Here is a 26,381-nt window from a genome sequence, read left to right on the forward strand (position 1 = left end):
GGCGGACTCTCAACCACTGCGCCACCAGGGAAGCCCTCAAAATGTATTGTTAAATACATGCACAGAACAGAAGCATTCAAAATCTTAGCTAATTCTAATCTTGTCATTCTCTGGTTAACAAAACTTAATGTTCCCTTACAGTTTTCAGCATTAAATCAAATTGATTATCTTAGCACGCCACAAAATAACAACACAGATCATCTAAAGTGGTGCTATGAGAGGTAATTTTTTTCCTTCAGTTTTTCATTATTTTCCAAATATTCCACAATAGAGATGGATAACTTTTTAACTGACAGGTTTTTTTAAAGCTTAATTCTAGACCTTTCATTTGCATGGCTATAAAACTATACTGATTAACTGCAATAAAATGAACTAGAACAATACAGGAAGCAAAGATGTCAAAGGTTAAATTAAAAAAAAAACCTCATGTATTATGGAATAACATTAATCCTCATTTCTATTTACTGTAAATGTTTTTCTAAATTAACAATAATAAGAAACACTTGAATTTACAAATAGATCTGGCCTGAAGATTTTAGTTTTTTACTGTAAGACATAACTTGATGAAAAGTCATTTTGACCTGAAGTTTATAATAAAATATGAAGAAATATAGCAAATTTACTCCAAATATGAAACCTCAGGTTCAAATCATATCTTACTTGAAAATGTCAGAAGTCTATTACAGATTCTGAAAACCCACAAGAAACAAACATGTTTTAAAACCTGGAATTATATGTTTTAATTGGTTCTCAGCAGCGTGGGTAAATGAATGACACTGATGATTAACTTAGGGGAGAAAAGCAGAAAGAAAAAAATTTAACCAGTAGCTTTTTATCACCACTCTTTAATAGCTGACATCTTAATATGTTTCTGGAATGAACAAATTAAAGGTATTATATATAGCAATCTGAATAGTCAACAATAACTTTCTTATAGTCTTATCAACTGAAATAACAGAATTTTAAACATGACTTAGCTTTCACTTCGTCACATTAAACCATACTCTTCTGTTACTCAGTTCATTCATTTCTTGAGTGCCTGCCTTTAGATGCCAGGTGTTTGATCTAAGTTTTCAAGTAGAGTTATTATTCAGCTTAAGCCACTCTATTTAGTTGTCAACAGTAGTTAGAGCAGGACCTTAAAGAAGAGGTCAAAATTAGATCAATGTTTAGATCCAAAATGATTATAAAACATACTAAAGGTCGTGGAACATAAAGCATTACTGAGACGAGTTCAATGTTTAAAATACCTTTTCTTTTTAACGATAAGCTATAATATATACATGCATATAGAGCTATATACATTGGACTGTGGCTGCTACTCCTGACAGATCTTTTCTCCTTGGATGTACTTACAAATTCATGAGAATACCACGGAAACAGGACTTTCTAAACATTTTAAAAAACCTAGTTATGAGATAAGTGACTTGTCACACAGTGAGACGGAAAAACAACTGATATACATTGTTAATTTGTTCAAGTAATGTTATGTACAGTTTTATTGCCAGTATATGCACAACAGTAAGCATAGAACTATAAATACACAATGTAATTAACAGTAGAAAACAAAATTGTTACAGATAAAGGGGGGGATATAGAGAAACTATTTTCCTGCTGCTAGAACAAAAAGGAAGGAAGGTAAAAGCCTATCACAAATCATCCATTCAGAACTCTTGCCTTAAATTCTTTACATACATTTCTACATTTTTTTGATTAAACAAAGAAAGTACAGATAACTCTGTAACAAAAGCAAATTGCCTCCCTAATAGGTATTTGCCTTTCCAGTCAAATTCACTTTATGTTAGGATTTTTTAAAAAGTCAAGATGAGAAATCATTAGTATCCTGGTTCCAAATTACCAAATTTGCCTTCCACCAAAACTGGTAATTTTTGAAAGTTGGTTGCACATGAAAATAAGAGGTGTAGCAAAAGGTGATTAAAAAAATTTGTTAAAAAGTAACAGAAAATCACCCTTTTAATAGTTTTCCAAAAGACACTATAGGCAGCAGCTCAGTTAAAAGTATTAGCCCTGAAGAGGTAGAGAATTTGAGCCCATTATACAAAGATAATAACCTTGGCACCATCTTCTCTCTCATCAGGATCAATGTTTTCAAGTAAGACAATTTCATGGTAAAAGGAAACCAGGTTCCACCATTTAAAGAAAAGGTGCTGTCGACTCCCATGTCTCAATAATTAGTTTGTTTATTAAATGAGAAACAGAAGACGGTCAAGGACACACATGCACTTGATTTTTTTTTTATGTTTCCATTATCAAGTTTATTCATAAGTGAATTTGATATTAATAAATAAAAAAAGCATCATTCACAACAAAGATAAACAAACCAAAAAACCCTGCAATGAAACCTTCTATTTCAATAAGTAACAGGAAAAACACAGGCTGATGATTTGGTACAGCTTTCTTAAGGGATCATAGAGGGGACATGGTTTTAAATAAAGATGGCAAGATCAACAACCAACAAAGGATATCAGCCTTACAGAACTGGCTGATTCTGTAACATTTCTTTGAGGTCTTAGTTTTAAACTACAGATCACCCCAAAGAAGTTGCAACTAATTAATGACGTGTATCACCATCACACCAACAGAGTCCAGCTGTAGTTCAGATTAGTCCTGCTTTATTTCACATCATTTCAATATTTCTAGCATAGGACATGATACGGAACAAAACTCAAAGTAGCAATAAAAATATTATTCTGCATTTGAATAAAGGCCAAAAAATGTTTTAGACTGTTAAACTTTTAAAGCTTTAAGCATTCCTGTTTAACCAGCATTTTAAAAAATGTATACAGTCATAACACTGGCAAAGGTTAATGGGAGGACAAAGAAGTAAAACATGTGAAATGATGAATTAGATTAAAAATTACTTTGTATTGACCAACTGATGTTAATACTGCTTCTTTTGAATTTGGAATAACTATCATAAAAGTTACATGCAGACTGAGGATAGCCCTCTGTTACAGAAAATACAAAACAAAACAAAAAACTAAAACTGGGAAACAATGGTAACTTCCAAAAGATGTATTTGAAAATTTCCTTTCATTGATGAGGGTGGTCTGTCTGTCCTTTCTTTGAGAGACCTGGTTCACTTCCATCAGCTTCACTAACTTTGTCCAGAAACATCAGTAGTGGGATCAGCTCCTCCAGAACCTGTTTGTGCGCGTTTGATGTAAAGATTCAGTAGCTTCATCTGCAGATTCAAGCCAAACACGTCATTTGAGAAAGCTGCTCTAAATTATTGTAAGATGCTCATTAAAAAAAATTATACATATGTGAGCTTCAAAAGATATTTTAGACTGAGGGGTTATTATAATGCCCTAGTTACTGTTGATAATTAAGAATTTCAAAAAAAAATTTTAAGTCTCAGTTTGTTCAGGACAGTATTCTAGCATGCCTTTTCAAAAAATGTTATAGTGATAACATACAAAACTTAGAAAAAGAAGTCACCATCAAGACAATAATGATAAACATTTGAGCAGTATGTGCTATACAATATACTGCCTTAAATTCTCTCTTTTTATCTTCACAACATTTTACAGATGAGGAAATCGAGATACAGGATGTGCCATCCCTGCCTAAGGTCACAGGGGTAGAGAGAAGTGGGCCAGGAGAGGCAACTAGGCACTTGGGCTCCAGCACCCAAGATCTCAGACAACTACGTCACTGCTCTCCTAACAAGAATGTTTTTGATTTCTCTGTGTCATTTTGCAGTCGTTATTGTATGAGATCATATTTTTATAGTTTGGAACCAAAGCACATCCAATTCTGTTTTCTACTTTTTTTTCACCTAATGTCATTCTCAGATATTTTTCCTACTTACTGTCTTCACATGCAACATTACTACTGGCTGCCTAGTATTCTGGTAAAGTGCTGAATTTTAATTCTTCTACAGACAACTCTGGATTATCAGGACCTAACTTAAATTTATGACAAAACTCAGGATACATTTTTCTCTGAAAACCACTTTGTTGTTCAAAGTTTGCTTTTTTAACATTGTCTTTGACCGAAGGGTTTTTAAACCTGGTGTCCACAAGATTCAGAGGCTCACTGAACGCCCCCCGCACCCATGAAACTATGCGTAAAATTTATCTGTATGCATTTATTTTTCTTGGGATGAGATTATAGCTAAAGCTCAAAGTGGTCTGTAACACAGAAAAGGTTAAGAACCACAGCTTTCTCTTTCTTTCTTTCTTTCAGCCACGCCACACAGCATGTGGAATCTGAGTTCCCTGACCAGGGATCAAACCTGTGCCCCCCTGCAGTGGAAGCACAGAGTGTTAACCACTGGACCTCCAGGAAGTCCCTAGAACCACTGCTTTAATCTATCTATAACTTGTATAGGTATTTATTGTAAGGTATACACCTGAGCTCTTTTTCTTTCTATGTATTTTTTCTTCCCTTTGCTACTTAAAAAATAAATTTGATGATAGTAATGACAACTGTTAGGATTTGGGGAAACTTTTTATATGAAGGTGAGTGTCTTGCCAGTTAACTGGTTCATAAACCATAATTCAACAATCATAGTTTATCCTCACCCCTTAGAACAAATTTCAAGGTTTTGATAGTATCAAAGAAATGAAGAAAGCAAGACTGATTTTGTGTTTTTTTGCATCTTAAGGACTAACTGGAAAATTTATTTTAACATAACAAATCAAAGTTAAACATTTATTGTGATCATGATAAGAACAGAAAGAGGAAAAACAAATACTTGATTATCATAGTTCATACAGGAAAATTTTTTTAATGTTCAATTTTTCCATATTTGGGGACATATAAATCCATGGATATATAACTATTATTTATTCTTAATTAAACAGCCCTTGGGGGTAAGGATTTCGGTGTGGGAGTGAGGAGAGTCAGTTGGTGATCAATAAATAACCAGAAGCTGTAGGCATTTTTTTCACAGCAGTCTACCAACCACCCTACCAAACCGCTGACCTCACCTGAGTAACAGATGTGAAAGTACAAACAGCTAAACTGCAAACGGTAAGAGGAATAAGTTGGATTCGCAAAGCTTAATTAAAATCTGAATAACAAATTTACTCTTTTTATTTAAATTAATTAATTAACTTTTGGCTGTGCTGGGTCCCCATTGCTGCGCGCAGGCCTCCTCTAGTTGCGGCGAAAAGGGGCCAGTCTTCGTTGTGGTTTGGGCTTGTCATTGCGGTGGCTTCTCTTGTTGTGGAGCATGGGCTCTAGGCACGCGGGCTTCAGTAGTTGTGGCTCGCGGTCTCTAGAGTGCAGGACCAGCAGTTGTGGCACACGGGCTTAGCTGCTCCACAGCATGTGGGATCTTCCTGGACCAGGGCTCAAACCCACGTCCCCTGCATTGGCAGGCGGATTCTCAACCACTGCCCCACCAGGGAAGCCCCCAAATTTACTCTTTAACACACTCAAAGAACTAAATTTTGAAGAAGGACCCACAGCCACCATCTTTAGAACAGAGCAGCACTACTTACTTTACTGCCAGTGAGCTGACTGAGATGTGGTTTTAGTTCATCACCAATTACCGCATGAACAGCCACCAGGCAGAAGACACAAGCTTTCCGAACACTGCTCTCCGAATTATCATAACCCTGGGAAGAAAAGTCCTTGTTAGCACTCCTGCAGGATCTGAGGAAAGTACCATTCCAGAGACAGACGTGCAACTCAAAGAAGAGATCCCAACTATGCTGAGGAGACAGAGCTTTCCTGACTGGACAAAGTTAATTTCTCACCTTTTCAGGCAGAGACGTGCCCTTCCCTCCTCCACCTCCCCTTCGGCATCCCCACTCCACTGTCAGACTTCCTTATCGGGTTCTTTCTTACTTAGCTTGGAAAGCTGCAATCCTCTGACTCTGGGGCTGCCCCTCTGCCAATCCACCCTGCCAAAGTCTCTGAATTAACCTTCCTAAAGCATTCAGCTGTAGTGAATTCAACAGCTCCTCACTATTGAATAAAACCTAAACTCCTTGGCCTGGCAGTCAAGGTACTCCTGTAATCCAGGCTGAATTAATCTTAACATCTGGCCCATCCCTACCATTACTCTAAGTTATTCATCCAACCAACATTTATTCAGTACCCACTGTATGTATGACACACACCTATTATGTATATTCTGTTCTTAGCACCAAAGCACAGATAAGAAAGGAAAAGATTTGGATCTTATCTTCAAGGACCTCACAATTTAGTAGTATTCGGCTTAGAACAGTCACAAAGGTAATACTATAGAAGCACAACGAAATGAATGATTAACGCTCTTCAGGAGGGATCTTAACATACATACTATGTAATATTAGTCATTAAAATTACATTATAGGATATTATTTATTGGATGGAAAAAGTTCACAATCTATGATTAAGTTAAGCAAAGCATGTTACAAAATATGATCCCATTTTTTAGAAGTATTTATATGTATGGGTTTGTATGCATAGAAAAAAAACCACATTAAATGGTAAGTTACCACGCTAAATGGTAAGTTTTATGTTATGTATATTCTACCACACACACACACAGCTAATTACAGAAAGTCTTTGCTCCGAACACCTAAGACAGCAGGAAGGCTTGGTCATGCCACTAGTGTTGCCTGGCAAGTGCCTAAAATAACTGAGTCCCAAATGTATCACACATAGCTTATTCCTCCAAGCTTTGCTGCTTACCTGTATTAGGCCTGGCATAATCTCTGGCAAAAGCAGGTTAAGGGTTTCCTTGGAAACTCTCTCTATCACTTTTGTTTGCATTTTGATTGCAGCCAGATTAATTGGGTAATCTGCAGTTTGGATGATGGGACAAAGCACTTTGATGCACTGCTCCGGACTGATTGAAGTGGCCAACACAGACGCAGCTTCCTCAGCAGATCTCACCACCTAAAACAAAGAGGTCAACATTTAGCAGGGAAGTAATTTTGTAAAACGTATACTGTGGCCTGGATGTATACATTTCATGAAATAAGTCCTAGGACGTGATATCTGGGATTTTCTTTGAAAACACTAAACAAACAAACATAAAAGGTGAGGGTACAGATAAAACAGGTTTGATAACTGTTGAAGCTAGAAGATGGAAACATGGTGCTTTTTTACATCATTCTTCCTTCATTTGTGTTCTCTTAATGTTGGCTTGATTCAGTGATTAAAAGCAACTTTAACATGATATTGTGGTCTAGTTCTGCAGGGGAGTGGAGGCTCTGTCCACCTAGACTACACTGTGACTGGAGTCCTCTGCATCAGCCACGCTGAGACCCTGCTCATTGTTAGGACCCTCAACTCCAGGAGGGCTTGTGCCTTTTATCAAGTTATTAACAAAATAAAATAAAAATCATTTCATTAATATGTTATCAAGTTAACAGGCTATTTCCCCTACTGTTCATAATGATTTTCTTTCCTTCTATATTGGACTTGGGGAGGGTAAAACACTGGTTCTGCAATGAAGAGAAGAAACAGTTATCTATATTTTTATTGGAAGCTGTAATCTCTAAAGATGGTCTTGAAAACATGTAAAAATTATTGCTTTTGCTGCTACTTTGGTATTATCTCATTTGTGCTCTCAATCTGTGAGAGGTACTTAGAAAGGTATAGTGGAAAATACACTGCAAGTCAGAAGACCTAGGGCTAATTTCAGCTCTAACAGCTTAAGAATGTCAATTTTATCTTTGGTAAAAACTGGTATGCTACAAGGCCTTATTTAGGTCAGAAGGTGGATAACTAAAGTACAAATATTACATAGCTTTTTTAAGTCTTCAGCAAGATGTTACACATGTACCACTACTAAACACCAAGTGGATTTTTTAAAAAATCGGATTAAAAATCCAGGTAGATTTAAAAGTTATGGCTCACTCTCCTGTAAGATTCACAGTCACAGCTTCTGAAAAGTGAATTACCCAGAGGGTTTCGATTTTTTCATATCCTCACCAACATTTCTTCATGTGTGTGAGTGTGGTATTTCATCGTGTTTTTAGCTGCATTTCCCTAAAGACTAATGAGGGTGAGAATCCTTTTATGTGCTTATTGGCCATTTGTATATCTTCTTTGAAGAAATGTCAACTCAGATCCTTTGCTCGTTGAAAAACTGAGTTATTTACCTTTTCATTGTTGAGTTATGAGAGTTCTTTATATATTATGGTGGTTAGTCCCTTATCAGACATGATTTGCAAAAATTTTCTCCTATGTTATGGGTTGTCTTTTCACTTTCCTGAGAGCATCCTTTGAAGCACAAGAGTTTTTAATTTTGATAAAGTTCAATTTACTCTTTTTTTCCTTGTTGATTATTTCTGCTTTTGGTATTGTATCTAAGAAACTATTGCCTAACCCAAGGTAACAAAGATTCACACCTATGCTTTCTTCTGAGAGTTTTACAGTTTTAAATCTTATACTTAACTTTAATCTATTTTGTCTCACTGCTGTTTTAACTTTCTTTTTTTGACTTGTCTTTTGCTTATGTATTGCTCTGATGCTTTCTCTTAGAGTTGCAGTCCCTGTTTGAAACTTGCTTTTCTAATTATTTTAATGAAAGTCCTTATGATTATCTCATCTCACTGATTATCTCATCAGTGTCATTGGTCATGATGCGGATATCCTGACTATAATGTAACAAGACAGGTTTACAGGACTCTTTCAGGAAAGCTGTACTCATTGTTTTACTGAGTAAACTTTTAACAGACATCTAGCTCCTATAGGCAATTTACCACTTTAAAATAACAATGATTCTTATCTTCATTAGTTATTTAAAAAAAACAAATTCTTATTGGTAAATGGAAAGTGAAGTTAAGATTGGTGAACTCTAAATGGAAATCTAAAAGTGAATTATAGGAGAAAATGAAATCATATAAATTATATCCTAGAGCTCACCTATTTTAGGTAAAAGGCCATGGTATCAATATAATTAGTTAAACAGAAAAGATTATATGTTTGCTTCTCAATCAGATACTACCTTGAACATTAAGAAAGTGCTTGCTAAGAGTACTTTCAAACAACGTTTGTATGTTTCATGCAATAATATCAGAAGTACTGTCAGGTCACTTACCTCCTTATGAGGATCTTTATGTGCTTCCAGTGTTTTCATGACAGTCAGTTCTGCATAGTTTTTAAATCTTGCTGGTTGATGCCTTAGGATTTCTCTTAAAACCTTTAATGCCAAAGCCCTGATTGTAGGCTAAGAAGAAATATTTTAATGTTTTTAATATTTTGGGTTGTAGACGATCTTTATATTTTCCATTTCTGTAACTTAAGGGTCTTAATATGGGTTGGGGGAATTGTAGACAACTGCATAAAATATGCGGTATATTACACAATTAAGTTTTCACATCTCTAGTTGAAAACTAATACTCCTTAAAGAAACCAAGAACCACTACATTCTATTAAAAAGGAAGTTTTACTTTTGAACAACTAATTCAAATATGCAAAAAAAAGTACTCTCCTATAAAAATTTTGTCAGCAACCTTTCATTTTCCCTGTTGTCAACTGTTGAAAATCACTGAGCTGCTTGGTTGGGAAGAAAAAGTACTTTACAGTGAAAATTTCAGGCAGAAAGAAGCAGCAGAAAAGATCATTTTCCCAATTTCCAAATCTGTGTAGCACTTGATTAATAGGCAATGACAGGCAATCCAAGACAGGAAAAACAGGCTATTGTTTACATATTCTGCCGTTTTACCTCTTTATCCCCAAGGGTTTCAAGCAATAAAAGTAATATTGTTTTGAAGTGTTCATCCCAAACACTGAAAGATTCTTCCTGTGTCAGTTTCATGAGTTCATAGAGGGCGATTTTTCTTTCTTCTACACGTTCATTATGGTTAGACAACTCCTTCAATAACTCTGCAACCAGGTCAGAATGGTCTAGGGAAAGATCTGTCATAAGGACATGATGTTAATTCTGTAACTTTATAGGTCAACTTTCACAAGTATGGGGATGACAACGTTATAACATCATGAACACAAACAGAAAGTTGCTTGTAAAAAAAACCCCCAAAACAAAGAAAAATGACCAAGTAATATTCTTTTCCATTTGTCATCCCCAAAACCTCAATGCTAGTTTAAAACCATTTATAATAAAAATTCACAGGAGAATTGTATAATGAACCCCCATGTGCCCATCACCCAGATTTAAAAATTATTAAGATTTTACCATTCTTACATCATCTTTGTACCCCCCCCCCCAACTTTTTTTCTGAAAATTTTTTAGCAAATCCCAAATGTATCATTTCATCCTTACACACTTCAGCATGCACTTCTATGTTGTCATGCCAGGAGGCTCACAGTGTCTGGGTACTCAATTTTCAGCGATACTAATAAATGATCACTGGATTTAACTGGTAACAACTTGATCCCACCGTTGTAAAGTTCCCCTTCAACCTTTTAACTAATGATTTCACCCACTGATGTTGCTAAATCAATTATTTTATTAGGAGTTAAAAATGGGTTGGAATTCTTTGAGAGTGAGTTTATCAACTAGAGCTATTTTGATTGCCCTGAAATGCAGTTTGATAGAAAAGGCAGAATACCTAATATATTTCCCTTTAAATTTCTAAGTCAAGAGTTGGGCCCAGTGGTTATCAAGGAGTTTTCATTTGTTTTTGCTTTCTTTTTTTAAAGTATAAGTATGAACTCATGAATTTTATGAATGTTAAAGGACACATTGTTTATTTTTCGAAGTCATCAGATAATGCTTTGAGAAATCTTCGTAGGAAAGACAGTTAAATCCAAAAGCTCACATTAGAACATTAAAAAATACCAGAGTTCTTCCTAAATTCTTTTGATGATAAAATACATGATCAATTCAGGTTTGAGGGACTTGGGCAGGCATTTGCTTGAGCTTGTGCCATAGATTCTTTTCCCTTCTAACTCATTCTCTGGAATAAAATAATCACAGAACATGGTGCCTGAGCCTAGAAGGTACACCTGGGGTCACTCCCTCTGCCAAGTCTCCAGGAAAGACAGCTAACACTGTGGAGCTGTGTTCTCCGTGGCTTCACTTGGCATGAGTATGCTGGCCTTTTGGAGAGGGTTGCTGCCTACAAAAGGAAATGCTCAAGAGGAAAGAGCACTTTTCCCAAAAATGAACTTTGAGGTTGTAGTTTGCCAGATGGTTCACAACTGGTCCATAAAAACAGAAGCTACTGTGCCTCATCCTGCCAGCTGGTTAGCCACTGACCTAGAGATACCAATGGCCTGACATTATAGGTCTCAGGGAACCCACAACTACAAGTAGGGAAAGAAAAGTTATATTTCACTTAAGAGGATTCAGAAAACTGAGGAAAGGAAATCAAGCTGAACTACTAGAACAGATGACTTCTACTGGAACAAAACTAACAGATGATAGGGAAGGGAAATTGAACCAAAATGTAATGATAATATTCACTGCCTATAAAAAAGGAAGTTTGTTAGGACAACTTTTGTGGAACTATAATAAGAGCACGAAGAACTTCTGGTCCCCAAACACTCATACACAGAGCACAAAATTTGATTACTGAATTTAAAAACTTGAGATAATCTGGAAAGAATGATCACTGAGGAGAACTAAATTAGGGTTTTGGAAGATCAGGAAGAACCTCTGCAAAATGCAGAGCAAAACCATGAAAAATGAGAAATTTGAGTTCAAAGATCTTAACTTGGAGAACAAAAACTGTCTTATAATAATTTCATTTGTATAGACCAACATTAGAACAATATTGCTGGCTTAACAAGAACTACTGCAGCAGGATCAATACATCTCTATAAACCACTCAAAAATCACTCCTGTGAAGTTACATTATCAGACTTTCAAAGATGTCATAAAATCATTCTGATAAGAGTATATTTTATTTCAGCTGAATCAAGAGAAATCTCAAGAAAATGCTTTGTTTCAAGGGAACTCAGTTCTCCTCTTCATGAATATAGGCTTTGTAATTACCCTAGAAGATAATTAGAAATGACTTGTCATATAATGGTCTGGACAGATGACTGACAGGAAAATAACTTCTGCCAAAGAAAGCACATAAATTATTTGTTAAAAACTGAACTATTTATGTCGTACAAACGAGATAAACCTAACGTACTGAATTAATTAAGATAAAGTATAATCAACTGTATTTCCTCTTCTGACACATAGAAGCGTTGTTGTTCTGTGAAAAGAACACAGGCTCTGGAGTCTCACCAAGCCTCTGCCCCTTAGCCTTTGTGTGATAGGAGCACACTCTCAATTATTGTGGAGGCTGGGTTTTCTTATCAGTAAAATGGGAAAATAGCACACACTTCCTAGGGTCATGGTGAGGACCTGGGCCTGAAATATGAGTCTCCCTTGAATAACAGTATCACCCTCACTAGAGGTAGTACATATTCTGGAATATTATAGTCCCTGGTAAACTTTACAAAGGTCATAATTAGAACTGGCCATTAGTGGGTTTGACTTGTTAGTTTTGATAAATGTATCACTAATGTGTGTATCTGTCTGTAATATGTACAGACACATCTGAGTAAGAGAGATACTTAATAAGTCTCAGAATTTTAAAACAAATTCCTACTTGAACAAAATAATTATCTCCTGCCAAAAGTTTTATATTTTAAAAACAAAATAAGGAGAAATTTTACTTGGGGGCAGGGCATAAAAGAAAAATTAAAACAGCAAAATGGAGGTCAATATGTTAAAAAAGATAATGTCAGCAATGTTTACAATAAAATAATGTCAAATAAGGTCTTCCCCACCTCAAACTTAAAAAAGAAAATAGACAGTAAATGAAAACAATTGCTATATGAAGCTTGGAACAACTACTATTTTGGTGTAACTGAAGGCTTATCTATCTTCAAATGTTTCAGAAGTCAATCAAGTATTATGCTGTGACGAAATAACGTTCTCAAGTTCAAAAATATTCTACCCAGTTAGGTTTCAGTTATATAATTTCCAAAGATATTTTCCTTTAACAAATGAGAAATATATGATCCTTAGTAAAGGAGAAGAGAATTAGACAATAAGGGGGTGACCTTGCTAAGTTGTCATAATTTTGGCTTTGTGGTACTTGTGATATATCAAGCCTCAACATGAGAAACTGGTAAAAACACAATTCCTCAATCTCATAAAATGAAGATGTTTTTCCGTTTATCAAAATTACAGGCCTGGGGACAGATTCCCAGGCAGAGTACGGAGGGTTTCCACATGTGAGAGTGGGAACGATAGGGTTTCAAGAGCTCAGCTAGAACAAGAAGTGAGTCCACATGTAGTGGCAACCAGGTGTGATGTGTCAGAGACCAAGCAGAATGGCATTGAGGCCAAGGAAGTTGAGGGTGGAATGGTAGAGCCCAGCAGGGTGGGGAGTGCATCCGCGCAGGTGAGGAGGTGGTGGCAGAGATGGAGAACTGGCTGCACACAGGAGGACTGATCAAATAAGTAAGTATATTCAAGATAACGGAAGTCAGGTTTCTTACAGGGGGTTATTAATATGGAAAAGGAGAAACTAAAATTAACCTTATGGTGCTAGACTAGAATTGGAGTTATTGGTATAAACACATAGCTTTTGACAGATACAGCAATAGATATAAATCAGTGTGCACGCGTGTATACACACGTACGTGCATACACAAACACACACACTCCTTAGCTCTAGTCACTTAAGAGGTCTGGGGAGTAGTGATGTCCCACCAGCATTGAGTACACCTAGTGCCCAGACTTTAGTCTTTAAAGACCATTTTCTATTAAAAGAAACCAAGGATCGATCCTTGGAGAAATGATTGATTCCAGGACTGAAGCAAGGACGGTCTAAGATTTTGCTGTGTCAGAATGTAAGAATGGGGACATGTTAAAAGGACACAAAAACCAGCTTGAATGGGATCTTGATGGTCAAATTAAGGACAATTTGAGCATCAAAATAAATAAAAACAGTTAAACATTATAGCCCATTGAATACAACAGGAAACTATGTGTCTGTACAGTTATAAATATTTATTTTTTTAAAATAAATAAAATTTAAGTTTAATGAGGAACAGGATATTTACAGTTTTAAAGTACCTCTCCACAAAACACTTATTAATTACAAAATGAGTAACTTCATAGTGGAGAAGCCTGTTAGCAGCACCATAATCAAGTGATCAAAATTACATCACCAATCTTGGGGCAAAGGGAAATCATGTGTTAGTTGAAAGATGCACTGAAACTTCTGTGATACTGATGCCAAGAGTACAAAATCTGAATCCAATCATCAGAAACATCAGACAAACCTAAATTGAGGGAAATGCTACAAAATAACTGGTCTTTAACCATCAAAAGTGCCACGGTCATGAAAGCCAAGAAAAGACTGAACACTGAAGGAGACGTGATGATTAAATGCAACAGACATTCTGAACTGGATACTCCACTATAAGATATTATCGGGACAAGTGGAAAAACTCTAAGGATGGATAGTTATTAATGTAGCACTGGTAATTCCCTGACTTTGATGAATATATTGTAATTATGCAGGAGACTGTCTTTGTTTATAGAAAGTATGTCCTAAAGTATCTGAAGTGATGGAGCGTCAGTTTGGCAACTTACTCTCAGATGGTTCAAGAAAAATTTCCTTCTACTGTACTCCCAACTTTTAAGCTTTTGACTATTTTGAAATAATACTTAAAAAAAAACCCCTACATATATATATATATATATATATATATATATATATATATACACACCCATATAGTGCATATATATGTGAGATATACATATATATAGCGGAGCCGAAGCAAGAAATGTCAGTTGTGACCTCTGTGCATAAATACTTTAAAACCAAATTAAATTAAGCTGCTAAAGCTAGGTCTCAATCACCAGGCTGTTGCTACTATGCAGGGTTCCAAGGGCACTTTGCTGCTAGGTCCAATTCATACACTTCTGTTATGCTGCTATCATGACTAAACCTCAACAGCATAGTCAACTATTTATGATAGATTAAAATACACCAAAGTGCATAATTGTGGCAATTTTATAGATTCTTATGTAATTTAGACAGTTTGGTATGTTGTCATAATTTTGCCTTTGTGATATATTAAAGTCTCTTAACATGACATGTTGGCCAAAATATGATTCATTGACCTCATTAGTAATCAAAGAAATTCAGAAGTGAAGATATTTTTCTATTCATCAAAATTAGAAAAATTAAAAAATAATCTGATATCTAATTTCTCAGTCTTCCTAACAATTAAGGAAATGCTCATTAGGATGACCTATTTTATATCCATCACAATGACAAAAAATAAAAACACTTAAACATTTTGGGTTGGTGAGGAAATCAGTACTACTTAAACTGGCCAAGTGTTTTGAGTTGGTAATCGGTAGTAACTCTCAAAACAAACTTACAGATATCCCTTAATTGGGCAATTCTATCCCTAGAAATCTCTTAGAATTACCTGTATGTGTACATAAATTTTATGCAGAAATATGTTCACTGACAGCAACACTGAGGTAATAAAGGGAAAATCAGAAATTACCTAAGTATGAAATCATGAGAGTGTTGAGGGGGAGACTTTCAAGTTTATTTACATAAAGTTATATATTACTATACATTACTTAAGAAAAGAATTAATGGATCATGTAATTTGTAGAGGAAAAGAATGTAACTCCTTACTATTAAAAATAAGTAAAACATTTACAGTGTTCTGTACTTTATAGTCAGTTCTTATACACCTTATCCAAACCTTACTGCATACTGTGATCAGAAGGGCAGGTAACATAGCATCTCCAACCTAGGGACAAGTGAGATTCAGGAAGGTCAACCAACTTCCCAGGTGATGCAGCATAGTGTCAGAGCTTAGACCTAAGCCAACTCCAAATCTTAATGGTAGCTTTTCCCATATTTGGTTCTTGAATGTATCTTATTAAAGAGTTTATGACTTCACACTCAAAAGGCTATTGTAAAGAATGGGTATCCTTTCAAAGGGTTTTGTCATTCTGGTATAAAAATTAATAACTAAATGAAATGTGTCTAGAGATAGACTAAATTTATAAGCTACAACTGGTTTCAGTTGTTTCTGGGAGGTCACTGAGGTTTTCTTGATTTCAAGGATGATATTAGGATGATTAATCTGTCTCTTATTCAGGGTCAGAAAACCACCAAACCACTAGAAATGAGCTCCTAGAAGATGGGAGAGAACGTTCCCACCCCCAAAGATCCTTACTTTTTAGGGAGTTACAATAAAAGAGCATGCATATTTCATTTGCTTCGTTGATTATCAGTCCTCCAAAACACAGACAGTAGCAGCAGGACCCAGGACATACCATCAGGAAACTGGTCAGCATCATCATCAAACATGGCTTCCTTGAGGGCAGACTTATTGAAGGGACTGATGCTATCTGAGTAGTTATACGGATTATAGTCTCGAGAGCGTGGAGAGGAGTGAGCAGGCATCGAATGGAGCAATGAAGTTTTATTATCAAGGGCTGTTTGGCTTGAGTCAGTAGCATCACCTCCTGCTCTTGGGTCAGACATCCCAGGACCGCCACATGTCTATTAATGGGAAGGGGAAGGCAGAGCAAATTAACTCCTTTTTAAATCTCTTTGAAATTCTAAAAAGATATTTCCCTACTGCTTCAAAGGCTATTTTAAAAAGGTAACAATAACCAGCCAAAAAAAAATTAAGTAATGGAAATCAACATGACGAGTTAAAACTTACATGCAAAAAGTCACAGTTTTTTATAAAGAGATGTAAAGAAACCACAGCCATAAGGGCAAATAAGAACTGTAAAAGAATGCTGTCTCTCCTCCTAGAGAATGGACTTGAGGACAGGGGAGGGGAGGGGGAAGCGTAAGCTGGGACAAAGTGAGAGAGTGGTAGTGTATATATGGACATATATACACTACCAAATGTAAGATAGATAGCTAGTGGGAAGCAGTCACATAGCACAGGGAGATCAGCTCGGTGCTTTGTGACCAGCTAGAGGGGTGGGATAGGGAAGACGGGAGGGAGGGAGACGCAGGTGGGAAGAGATATGGGGATATATGTATATGTATAACTGATTCACTTTGTTATAAGGCAGAAACTAACACACCATTGTAAAGCAATTATACTCCAATAAAAATGTTAAAATAAAAAGAATCCTGTCTCTAATGATTCCTATAGTTTCCTTGCCAGTGGCTTGATCAAGCAATATATACAATGTGACTAGCAACAGTTTCTCTATGCCAGTTAAAGATACAAAAGGACTTTCATTAGCAACACTTTCATTAGCAACACAGAACTAAAAGCTTAAGGTTGTAAATTATACAATGACAGTGTGTCCAACAAAGTATAAAAAAACCAAATTAAAAAAAGGCCTACTTAAGAAAAAATAAAAACGTCCCAAAAGGACTGCATAACTTTTGGAAGGATGCCTGATGGAGTTCGGGCACATCAACATACTTATCAAAATATCAATTGTGATCATCAATATCACCATTACCACCATCTACTGAGCAACTCTGTGCCAAGTCGTTAGCTAGGTGCTTCACAAATATCCTTTAAATATTTGCTGTGCGCCTTTTCCATGCTAGGTATTATTCTTGGCACTGGGGATATATTCTTGAACAAACGAGAGAATGCTGACTATCCTCATGAAGTTTACATTCTACTGGAGGGACAGAGACATTAAGAAAACATAATGAATAAGTAAAGTATGTGGTACAGTAGGAGGTAATTAGTGTATGGGAGGCAGTACAGTATTAAAGGGATCATGAGTGCCGAGGTGGGAGAGAGGAGGCTGAAGATTAAATAGGGTGGTCACTGAGAAGCTACTGGAGCAAAGACTTGGAGGAAGTGAGGAAACTGGCCATGGCTATCTGCAGGAAGAATGTTTAAGGCAGAGGGAATAGCCAAGACAAAGGCCCCGAGGCAAAAGCATGCCCAGCGCAGTGGTTAAGAATCTGCCTGCCACTGCAGGGGACACGGGTTCGATCCCTGGTCCGGGAAGATACCACATGCTGCAGAGCAACTAAGCCCATGTGCCACAACTACTGAGCCTGTGAGCCACAACTACTGAGCCCGCACACCACAACTACTGAAGCCCACGAGCTCTAGGGCCCACGTGCTGCAACTACTGAAGCCTGCATGCTGCAACTACTGAAGCCCACACGCCTAGAGCCCGTGCTCCACAACAAGAGAAGCCACTGCAGTGAGAAGCCGGTGCACCACACCAAGAGTAGTCCCTGCTCGCCACAACTAGAGAAAGCCCGCATGCAGCAACAAAGACCCAACAGAGCAAAAAAAAAACCCATGCCCAGTAAGTTGAAGGAACAGCAAGGAAGCATGTAGCTAAAGCAGAGGAGAGTAGTAGGAGATGAAGCCAGAGAGGTAAAAAGGGAAAAAAGTCTACTGTATAGACTGTGGCTTATATTTTGAAGATGGAGTCAACAGATTTCCTGCTGGACCGAGAAGGGAGGATGAGAAAAAGAGATGAGACGAGGACAACTGTTCTGTCCAAGGTTTTTGGCTGAGCAACTAGCATTGCTATCAACTGAGATGGGAAAGATCAGGAGTTCAAACAGGCAGCTGGATGTGTGAATCTGGAAATCAGGAGAGAGGTCTGGGCTGGATGGAGTCATATGATTTATTATATGCATAATAATTTTTAAGGTAGGCAGTAATATCCCTATTTTCCTTAGGAAGACATGGAGGCTTAGAAGTGATAATCTGACTAGTGAGTAAATGCCAAACTCACTTCTGCCAGAATCCACTACTTGGCCTCCTGACACTGTACCCTGCTATCACTTGGGAGAAAGTCTCAATTAAGCAGTGACTCTTACTAACCTGTTACTGGTACCATAGGCAGCTTTTGGGGTAGGGAACCTCAAATACGAGTGGTAAGCAGGTTTTTGGCATCCAGTTTACTAGGCTCATCTGCCATACAGGCACGGGGAGAAAAACAATAGCAGGAAGGAAGTCAGGAAGCAGAGCAGGGAGCCCTGTCGAGATTTGCTGAAGCATTGCAATGTTCTATAATTTTGTAAACACTGAGAAACCACAGATTCCACAGGAAATGGTGGGATAGCTTGTTTTGAGAAAAGTCTAAGCTGTGAGAGAAAAGTCTAAGAAGAAGCAGAGTAAAAAAACCCCACTTTTTTGTATAATGGCGGGGTAACAAACTGAGCAATAATACTCACAAATGTCAGAAAGATGGGTCATAACATTCTTAACTGGAACCGCAGAAACTGATGAAACAACCACTATCACTACACTGAACAGGAATAAAAAAGGTTTAAACACCTTATTTTGTCCTACAAGAGCCACGTGATCTGGCCCATGTTCCTATACTGGCTTTCCTCCTGGTTCTCAACTGTACAAAGCTTGCTCCCATCTAAATGTCTTTGCACTTGCTACTTCTTTTATGGAATTCTTCTCTCCTAGATCTTGTACAGCTTTATTTAGGTCTCAATGCAAATGTCATCTTCCCTTACAACTTAATCTAAAATAGATTCACTTTACATTCTAACCTAGAACTCCACAGTACTCATCTCTACCCAAAAATATACAAGGAACTTGAGGGCAGCGACTCTGCCCAGAACAGTGCCTGGCACATGGTAGATACTCAGTAAATACTGAGTAACTGACCCCTGGAAAATTATCTTTGAAAATGACAGAAAGCAAAGTTTAAAAATAAAACAAAATCAAAAACTCTTAATGAAAAGATGTGCGATGTAATAATGTTCAAATACTCACTGAATCGCCTTCATCTTTTTTAGAATCCCTTTTCAATGGCTCATTCATATCTTCTTGACTGCGGAAGCTGAAATTCTGAATTGCTTCAGTGACACCTCTAAGAGAGCTATAAATATCTTCAGAATTCATATTTTCTGTGTCATAATCAAATGCACTATGAAAAAGACAACAATTAATTTTTATTTATCTGTAGTTTTAAAATACAAATATATTTGAGGAGATTACACCGGATATTTATAAAGACAGGATTAGAGAATGTATATGCTCTAAAGCATAATTAGCAAAACGAAACCTGACAGCTACAAATGGCTAAACAGCATGTCCCACTGATTGCCCATCAAGGGCAGCTTACAGTGACTCTAGAATGCACAGCCCTTAACAACTGGTTTGTCTTTTCACCTTCAAAAATGTTCTGACTAACCAGAGGCCAGCAAATTACGACTCCTGAAATCTTAGAATTTTTTTTTACATTTTTAAATAGTTGAGAAAAAAATCAAAACAATAACATTTCATGACACAAGAAAATTACATAAAACCCAAATTTCAGTGTCCATAAATAAAATTTTGGAACATAGCAATGCTGATTTATTTAGCTATTATCTATGGCTATTTTCACACTACAGGAGCAGAGCTGAGTAGAGGTGACAAAGACTGCATTGCCTGCAAAGCCTAAAATATTTACCATATGGCCCTTTACAGAGAATTTGCTAACCCCTGTGGTTAACTCACAATAATGGTACTGCTTAAAGAGGAGATAAATGTATTTTATATAAATCTGTAAGAAGGCTGAGAATTTTTTTGTTTGTGTTTTGCGGTACGCGGGTCTCTCACTGCTGTGGCCTCTCCCATGCGGAGCACAGGCTCCGGACGCGCAGGCCCAGCGGCCATGGCCCATGGGCCCAGCCGCGCCACGGCACACGGGATCCTCCCGGACTGGGGCACGAACCCATGTCCCCTGCATCGGCAGGCAGACTCCCAACCACTGTGCCACCAGGGAAGCCCGGCTGAGAATTTTTAACAGTGAACGTAAGTGTTACTGATCTGAATTCTATAATCAGATTCTAAAATTCAACTGAGTATGGAATTTAGCCATCAAAATTGTAACATATGTATAACATGGAAAAAACAGGCTACATGATAAGTTTGCAATTGGTCTGCAGTATAATGAAGCATCTTATAATTGTAATGAATATGATGAAGCATATGTTATGATATATGGTTAATAACACAAATCAAGCTAGTAAGTACAAATATGACCCACTAGACAAAGTGTTTTAATTTTTAAATTTTTATTTTATTTTATTTTACTTTTTTTTGGCTGCAAGGCTTGTGGGATATCTTAGTTCCCCCACAAGGGATTGAACCTGTGCCCCCTGCAGTAGAAGCGTGCAGTCCTAAGTACTGGACCGCCAGGGAATTCCCTAGGCAAAATTTTTTAAAAGGCCAGGAGATGGGAAAAATGTTAATCCATTAATGAGTTAAGAACGTCATCTGAAATATAGCCCATGCTTGAACTGCACAAGTGTGTGAAAATTTCACATGTCTTATTAAGGATCAATCTCACAGTCACATCTTTTCCTAACTATACATATTGCCATTTTATATTTAACCCTTCCCTAGTTTTTTTCTTTATTTTTACATTTTTGTCTATAAGGTTAATTTTTTCTTCTATTTTTAGAGGTGGCTGGCCAATATTAGATCTAAATAGTCATCATTATAACTTGACATCATCACTTATATTGAGTATTATAATTGAAAGACACAATTGGTAATTAATGGATTTATACAGCATATCTGAGAAACACAACTATGCTATTTAAGGCAACAAGCAGTAATTTCCAAAAGCTGTGTCCCTAAGTTTTCCTGTCACTTACAAAAAACAGTTCCATATCCTATAGATTATTATCATCTAAAGGGTTAAGTTTTGGAATAAACAACATTTTTTGAATTTGCTAAGTTTCTATGTGTCTAAGACCTTTCAAGTTGAGTAGAAATCAACTGGAATTATATTAATGTCTGTTTTTCTAAGAATGGGGAATCTGCAAATACAAACCATGATGGAAAATAACCCTTTTATTACCTTGGAGATAAAGTATTCTGCGATGTGTTGGTAGGAGAAGTAAGAGGACTGGACCAGTTGGCTGGTGACCGTGGTGTTGGTCTTGTCAAAGGACTCCCCATGGAACCCTGATGGACGGAGTCAAATAAACATTAACATATGACAGGTAGTTCAACCAAAAGGCTCTTCAGGAAGCCATACAATCAAGATGTTGAACAGCATGAGAGAGCCATACTTATAGGTCATTATTTTAAATATTCATGTACTTATCTCTAGTTTCTGTGGGAAAAAACTTTCTTCCCATTCAGAAATCTAGCTCTTTAAGACTTTTTATTGTTCTCCTCACACACTTCCTTCTCTCAAATATTACCACAATATCTTTTTCCTCAAAGATAAAACAAGATCCCAAATTAACAATTTTAAATTAGCTCCCTGCTCTGAGACAATTTTCCTTCCTCCAACCATTATGAATGCTCAAATTCTGTTCCCTCTTGAGTTTGATTTACAAATGAATTTTACAAAGACACCAAAGGAATAGAATCTGGTCATGTTAGTAATTTGCCTATCTCTTAAAATATAACAAAACAATACTTTCTCCTTTTATTTAAAAAAATTTTTTAATTTTTATTTTTTGGCCATACCGCACAGCTTGTGGGATCTTGGTTCTCTGACCAGGAACCGAACCCAGGCCCTCAGCAGTGGATGTGAAAAGTTCTCAACACTGGACCACCAGGGAATTCCCCCTTCTTTTAAAAAAACTGACTTTGGTCCCAAGAAATTGTTCTCAGATTGTTCTCCCCTTAGACATTACCTCAATCCTGCCATAAGTGCATCTACTTTCTCCTTTATCCAATAGCAAAGGTATCGCTCTCTTTGTCTTTTTAAAACTTAAGTTCAATTCTTCAGGCATATTATGTAAATGGTTTGATACCATTTAAATATAACACTAATGTTTCATTTACTCAGATCTTACTTCTCCAAAACAAAATCCTGTGTTATCCAACCACCTATGGGCTGACAAGCCTGTTATTATTAAATGTGAACACATCCTTTAAAGCACTACCCTCCTCGGGCCTTATTTGTTATTCCTGGAATAAGTCATCCTTTCTGGTCCTCAAATAAGGACTGGTTCATCTAAAGAGCATGTCCTAATTCTCATGGCTTGCAAAGCTGATGCCCTCATCTAAGTTCTGCTACATTTCACTTTCCTTGTTCATACCCTGGCCACCGTTCACCGCCATCCTAATGTACACCAAATTATAATAGAAACATGATAGGCCTAAGAACTCTATTCTTTCCAGGAAAATATTTAATTCTGCCCAGAAAATGCTGCCCAATGCAGATACAAAAATTGTACATTAGGATCAAAGTTTACTTCATGTAAAAAAAACAAAAACAATTATTGTTAACCAGTCATCACATTATACAATGGCCAAGAAGATAACTGAAAAATACCTGGGTTCCGTTGCCAGTGTTTCGAAGGTGATTATGAAGAAGTTTGGTAGCACCATCCTGAAAAGTTTTTGGTAAAGCTCCTAATAACATTGTAAACTCTGGGGTATTGAGTTCAAATAAGGAAATCAGGACTGACTGCGCTGCCTAGAAAAGAAAGACATACAAGAAGCATATGAATATATTTTGTTTACTCAAAGGAGACCATTTTCTTCACTCAACATTTCTGTTCAATAGTGCAAGGCCATCTTTCCCAGGGAAAATGATGTTCTTATATGCTTTAAAACTTCTTTGCTGGAAGAATAAAATCAAAAACTATTTGACTTACCATTTATTTTTTGAACGTAAGACAGGAATATGTATAACAAAAAGTATAACAAATACGACCTAACAATCAATGGCAAAAGTCAACCAGACAGTTTCTAGGATTACTCTGTCAATATATGCTCCTACTTCAGTTTTCCTAAAAAAATTATTACAAGAAGAAAGATGGATGGAAATAAGGAACTACATCCCTAAACTATACAAAGCCCATCAAGAGCAACTTAGCACTTTAATTTTCATTTTCTCAATATAGGATTCTTTTTTAACATATTTATTTCTTTATTTCTTTTTGGCTGTATCGGGTCTTAGTTGCAGCACACAAGATCTTTCGTTGTGGCGCGTGGGCTCTAAAGCACATGGGCTCAGTAGTTGCGGTGTGCAGGCTCTGTAGTTGTGGTGCGCAGGCTCCAGAGTGTATGGGCATTGTAGTTGCAGCACGTGGGCTCTCTAGTTGTGGCACGCAGGCCCAGTTGCCCTGTGGTATGTGGAACCCCAGTTCCCTGACCAGTGATCAACCCATGTCCCCTGCATTGGAAAGCTGATTCTCAACCACTGGACCACCAGGGAAGTCCCATTATATTATTCTTAAATTAACTAGCTGTATTTAGTCTTCTCTCAAAGCAGCTAATCTTAACAAATCTACAATTCGAAGTTAAAACTAGTCTAATGTTTCTGTGGAAATGGGAACAAAAGAAATGTTACTCAGATCAGTTAAGAAAACATAAATTTCCTTTCTTCTTATAAAGTAATCAATTGAGTTATTAAAAGACACACTGTGAAATTCAGATTACACAGAAACTTAATTGAGAGGAGAAAGAAACCCAAATAGTTCACGATCATGACTTGTATGTAAATGTGCACATCTTGTTCTGGACCGTTTCTGACCCCACTCTATGAAAACCTAAGTGTTCCATGTTTATGACATCTAATAAACAACAGGAGGGGAATGGTGAAATTAAGTTACATTGGCACGATGACATACTACACAACACAGCCTTGAAAGATGATGTAGCTTTATACATGAAGAGACTGGGAGAGGACTATTACATACTGCTGAAGAAAAAAATTATAAAACACCAGTAACATAAGCCCATTTTGTTAAAAACAACAACAAAGTATACACTGTGTGGGTGTGTACTCTAACATGTTAATAGTGTTTAAATAAAGCTATTTGCATTTTGAAACAAAACTTTATGATCTTGTGTCTTTTTGGAACCTAAACAGTGAAAGGATCTCAAGTTAATTTGAGCAAATGAATTAATAATTGTTAAGGTATATTTTATTCCACCTAGATTTTATTTTGGTGTAGGAGATGCATCTTTATTTTCTCTCTAGAGACAGATAATCCAACTGTTCCCAAACCAATGAGTGTATCCTTTCCTCATGACTCAACAAAAAAAAACAAACAAAAAACAAACAAAAAAACATGTCAATCAATGGTTTCTACAGTCCCATCAGTATTCTTCATCTTGGAATATCCCCAATTCTTAATTTTGATGAAATCCAACTGATCTATTTTTTCCTTTTGTTGTTTGTGCTTTTTGGTTAGAATCCACTGCCAAATCCAAGGTCATGAAGATTTATCCTTTTTTTTTTTTTTTTTTTTTTTTTTTTTTTTTTTTTTTGCCGTATGCGGGCCTCTCACTGTTGTGGCCTCTCCCATTGTGGAGCACAGGCTCCGGACACCCAGGCTCAGCGGCCATGGCTCATGGGCCCAGCCGCTCTGCATCACGTGGGATCTTCCCAGACTAGGGCACGAACCTGCGTCCCCTGCATCAGCTGGCGGACTCTCAACCACTGCGCCACCAGGGAAACCCTATCCCTCTTTTAAGAGTTTTCTAGGTTTAGCTTTTACATTTAAGTCTTTGATCATTTTGTATTAATTTTTGTATATGGTATGAGGTAAGGGTTCAACTTCATTCTTTTGCATGTGGCTATTTAGTTGTCCCAGTACAATTTGTTGAAAAGACTATGATTTCCTTATTGAATGGTCTTTGCACCCTTGTTGGAAATCAGTTGCCCATAAACACAGGTTTTTTTCTGGACTCTCAATTCTATTCCACTGGTCTTTATGTCTAGCCTTACGTCAGTACCACACTGTCTTGATTACTATTACTTTGTATTAGGTTTTGAAATCTGGAAGTGTAAAGTCCTCCTACTTTGCTTTTTTTTTTTTCAAGGCTCTTCTGGCTATTAGGGGTTCCTTGGAATTCCATTAAAAATTTTGGAATCAGCTTGTCAATTTTTGCAAAGCCGGCTGGGAATATGGTAAGGATTACACTGAATTTGTAGATCACTTTGGGAAGTATTGCCATCTTAAGAATATTAAGTATTCTGATCCAAGATCCAATGGAAAATGATTTTCCATTTATCTAAATCTTCTTTAATTTCTTTCAATATTATTTCATAGTTTCTACTATAAATTTTGCACTTCCTTTTAAAAATTTATCCCTATTTTAATCTTTTAAATGCTACTGTAAATGGAATTGTTTTCTTAATTTCATTTTTGGATTGCTCATTTCAAGTGTTTAGAAATACAATTGATTTTCATATATTGATTTTGTATCCTGAAACCCTGCTGAATGTGTTTATTAGTTCTAATGTTTTTTTAGTGATTCTGAAGGATTTTCTATAAATAAAATTGTATCATTTGCAAACAGAAATAGTTTTACTTTTCTTCCTTTCTCTCTTTCTTTTTTTTCTTTTTTCTGGCCTAACTATCCTGGCTAGAAACCAGTGAACCCTGCTACAATGTTTTACAGAAATGGTGAGAGAAGACATCCATTTCTTGTTCCTGACTTTATGGAGAAAGCATCCAATCTTTCACATTAAGTAGCTGTGGATATTAGTAATAGCTGTAGAGGTGCCCTGTATTGGGTTTAAGGAGTTCCCTTCCCTTGATAGTTTGTTTAGTTTACGATTTTTTGTTTTT

The 26,381-nt window shown here is 36.6% G+C and overlaps 1 protein-coding gene across 13 annotated transcripts in view; it reads right to left on the reverse strand.

Annotated features, from left to right (window-relative positions):
• Positions 1-842: 842 nt before the first annotated feature.
• The window catches only part of CLASP2 (cytoplasmic linker associated protein 2), a 177,766-nt gene continuing 152,227 nt past the window's right edge, over positions 843-26,381 (reverse strand). For all 13 annotated transcript variants that reach the window (XM_060022121.1, XM_060022119.1, XM_060022118.1 and 10 more), the window contains 9 exons: positions 23,129-23,272; positions 21,695-21,801; positions 19,615-19,768; positions 16,202-16,430; positions 9,641-9,834; positions 9,014-9,142; positions 6,655-6,861; positions 5,475-5,591; positions 843-3,205 (listed from right to left, as the gene is read on the reverse strand). In XM_060022121.1, coding sequence (XP_059878104.1) covers positions 3,119-3,205; positions 5,475-5,591; positions 6,655-6,861; positions 9,014-9,142; positions 9,641-9,834; positions 16,202-16,430; positions 19,615-19,768; positions 21,695-21,801; positions 23,129-23,272 — 1,368 coding nt within the window. In that variant the 3' untranslated portion in view covers positions 843-3,118. The remainder of the gene's footprint in view (positions 3,206-5,474; positions 5,592-6,654; positions 6,862-9,013; positions 9,143-9,640; positions 9,835-16,201; positions 16,431-19,614; positions 19,769-21,694; positions 21,802-23,128; positions 23,273-26,381) is intronic.

The sequence above is a fragment of the Delphinus delphis genome, chromosome 10, assembly GCF_949987515.2.
Source record: "Delphinus delphis chromosome 10, mDelDel1.2, whole genome shotgun sequence".
Classification (NCBI taxonomy): Eukaryota; Metazoa; Chordata; class Mammalia; order Artiodactyla; family Delphinidae; genus Delphinus; species Delphinus delphis.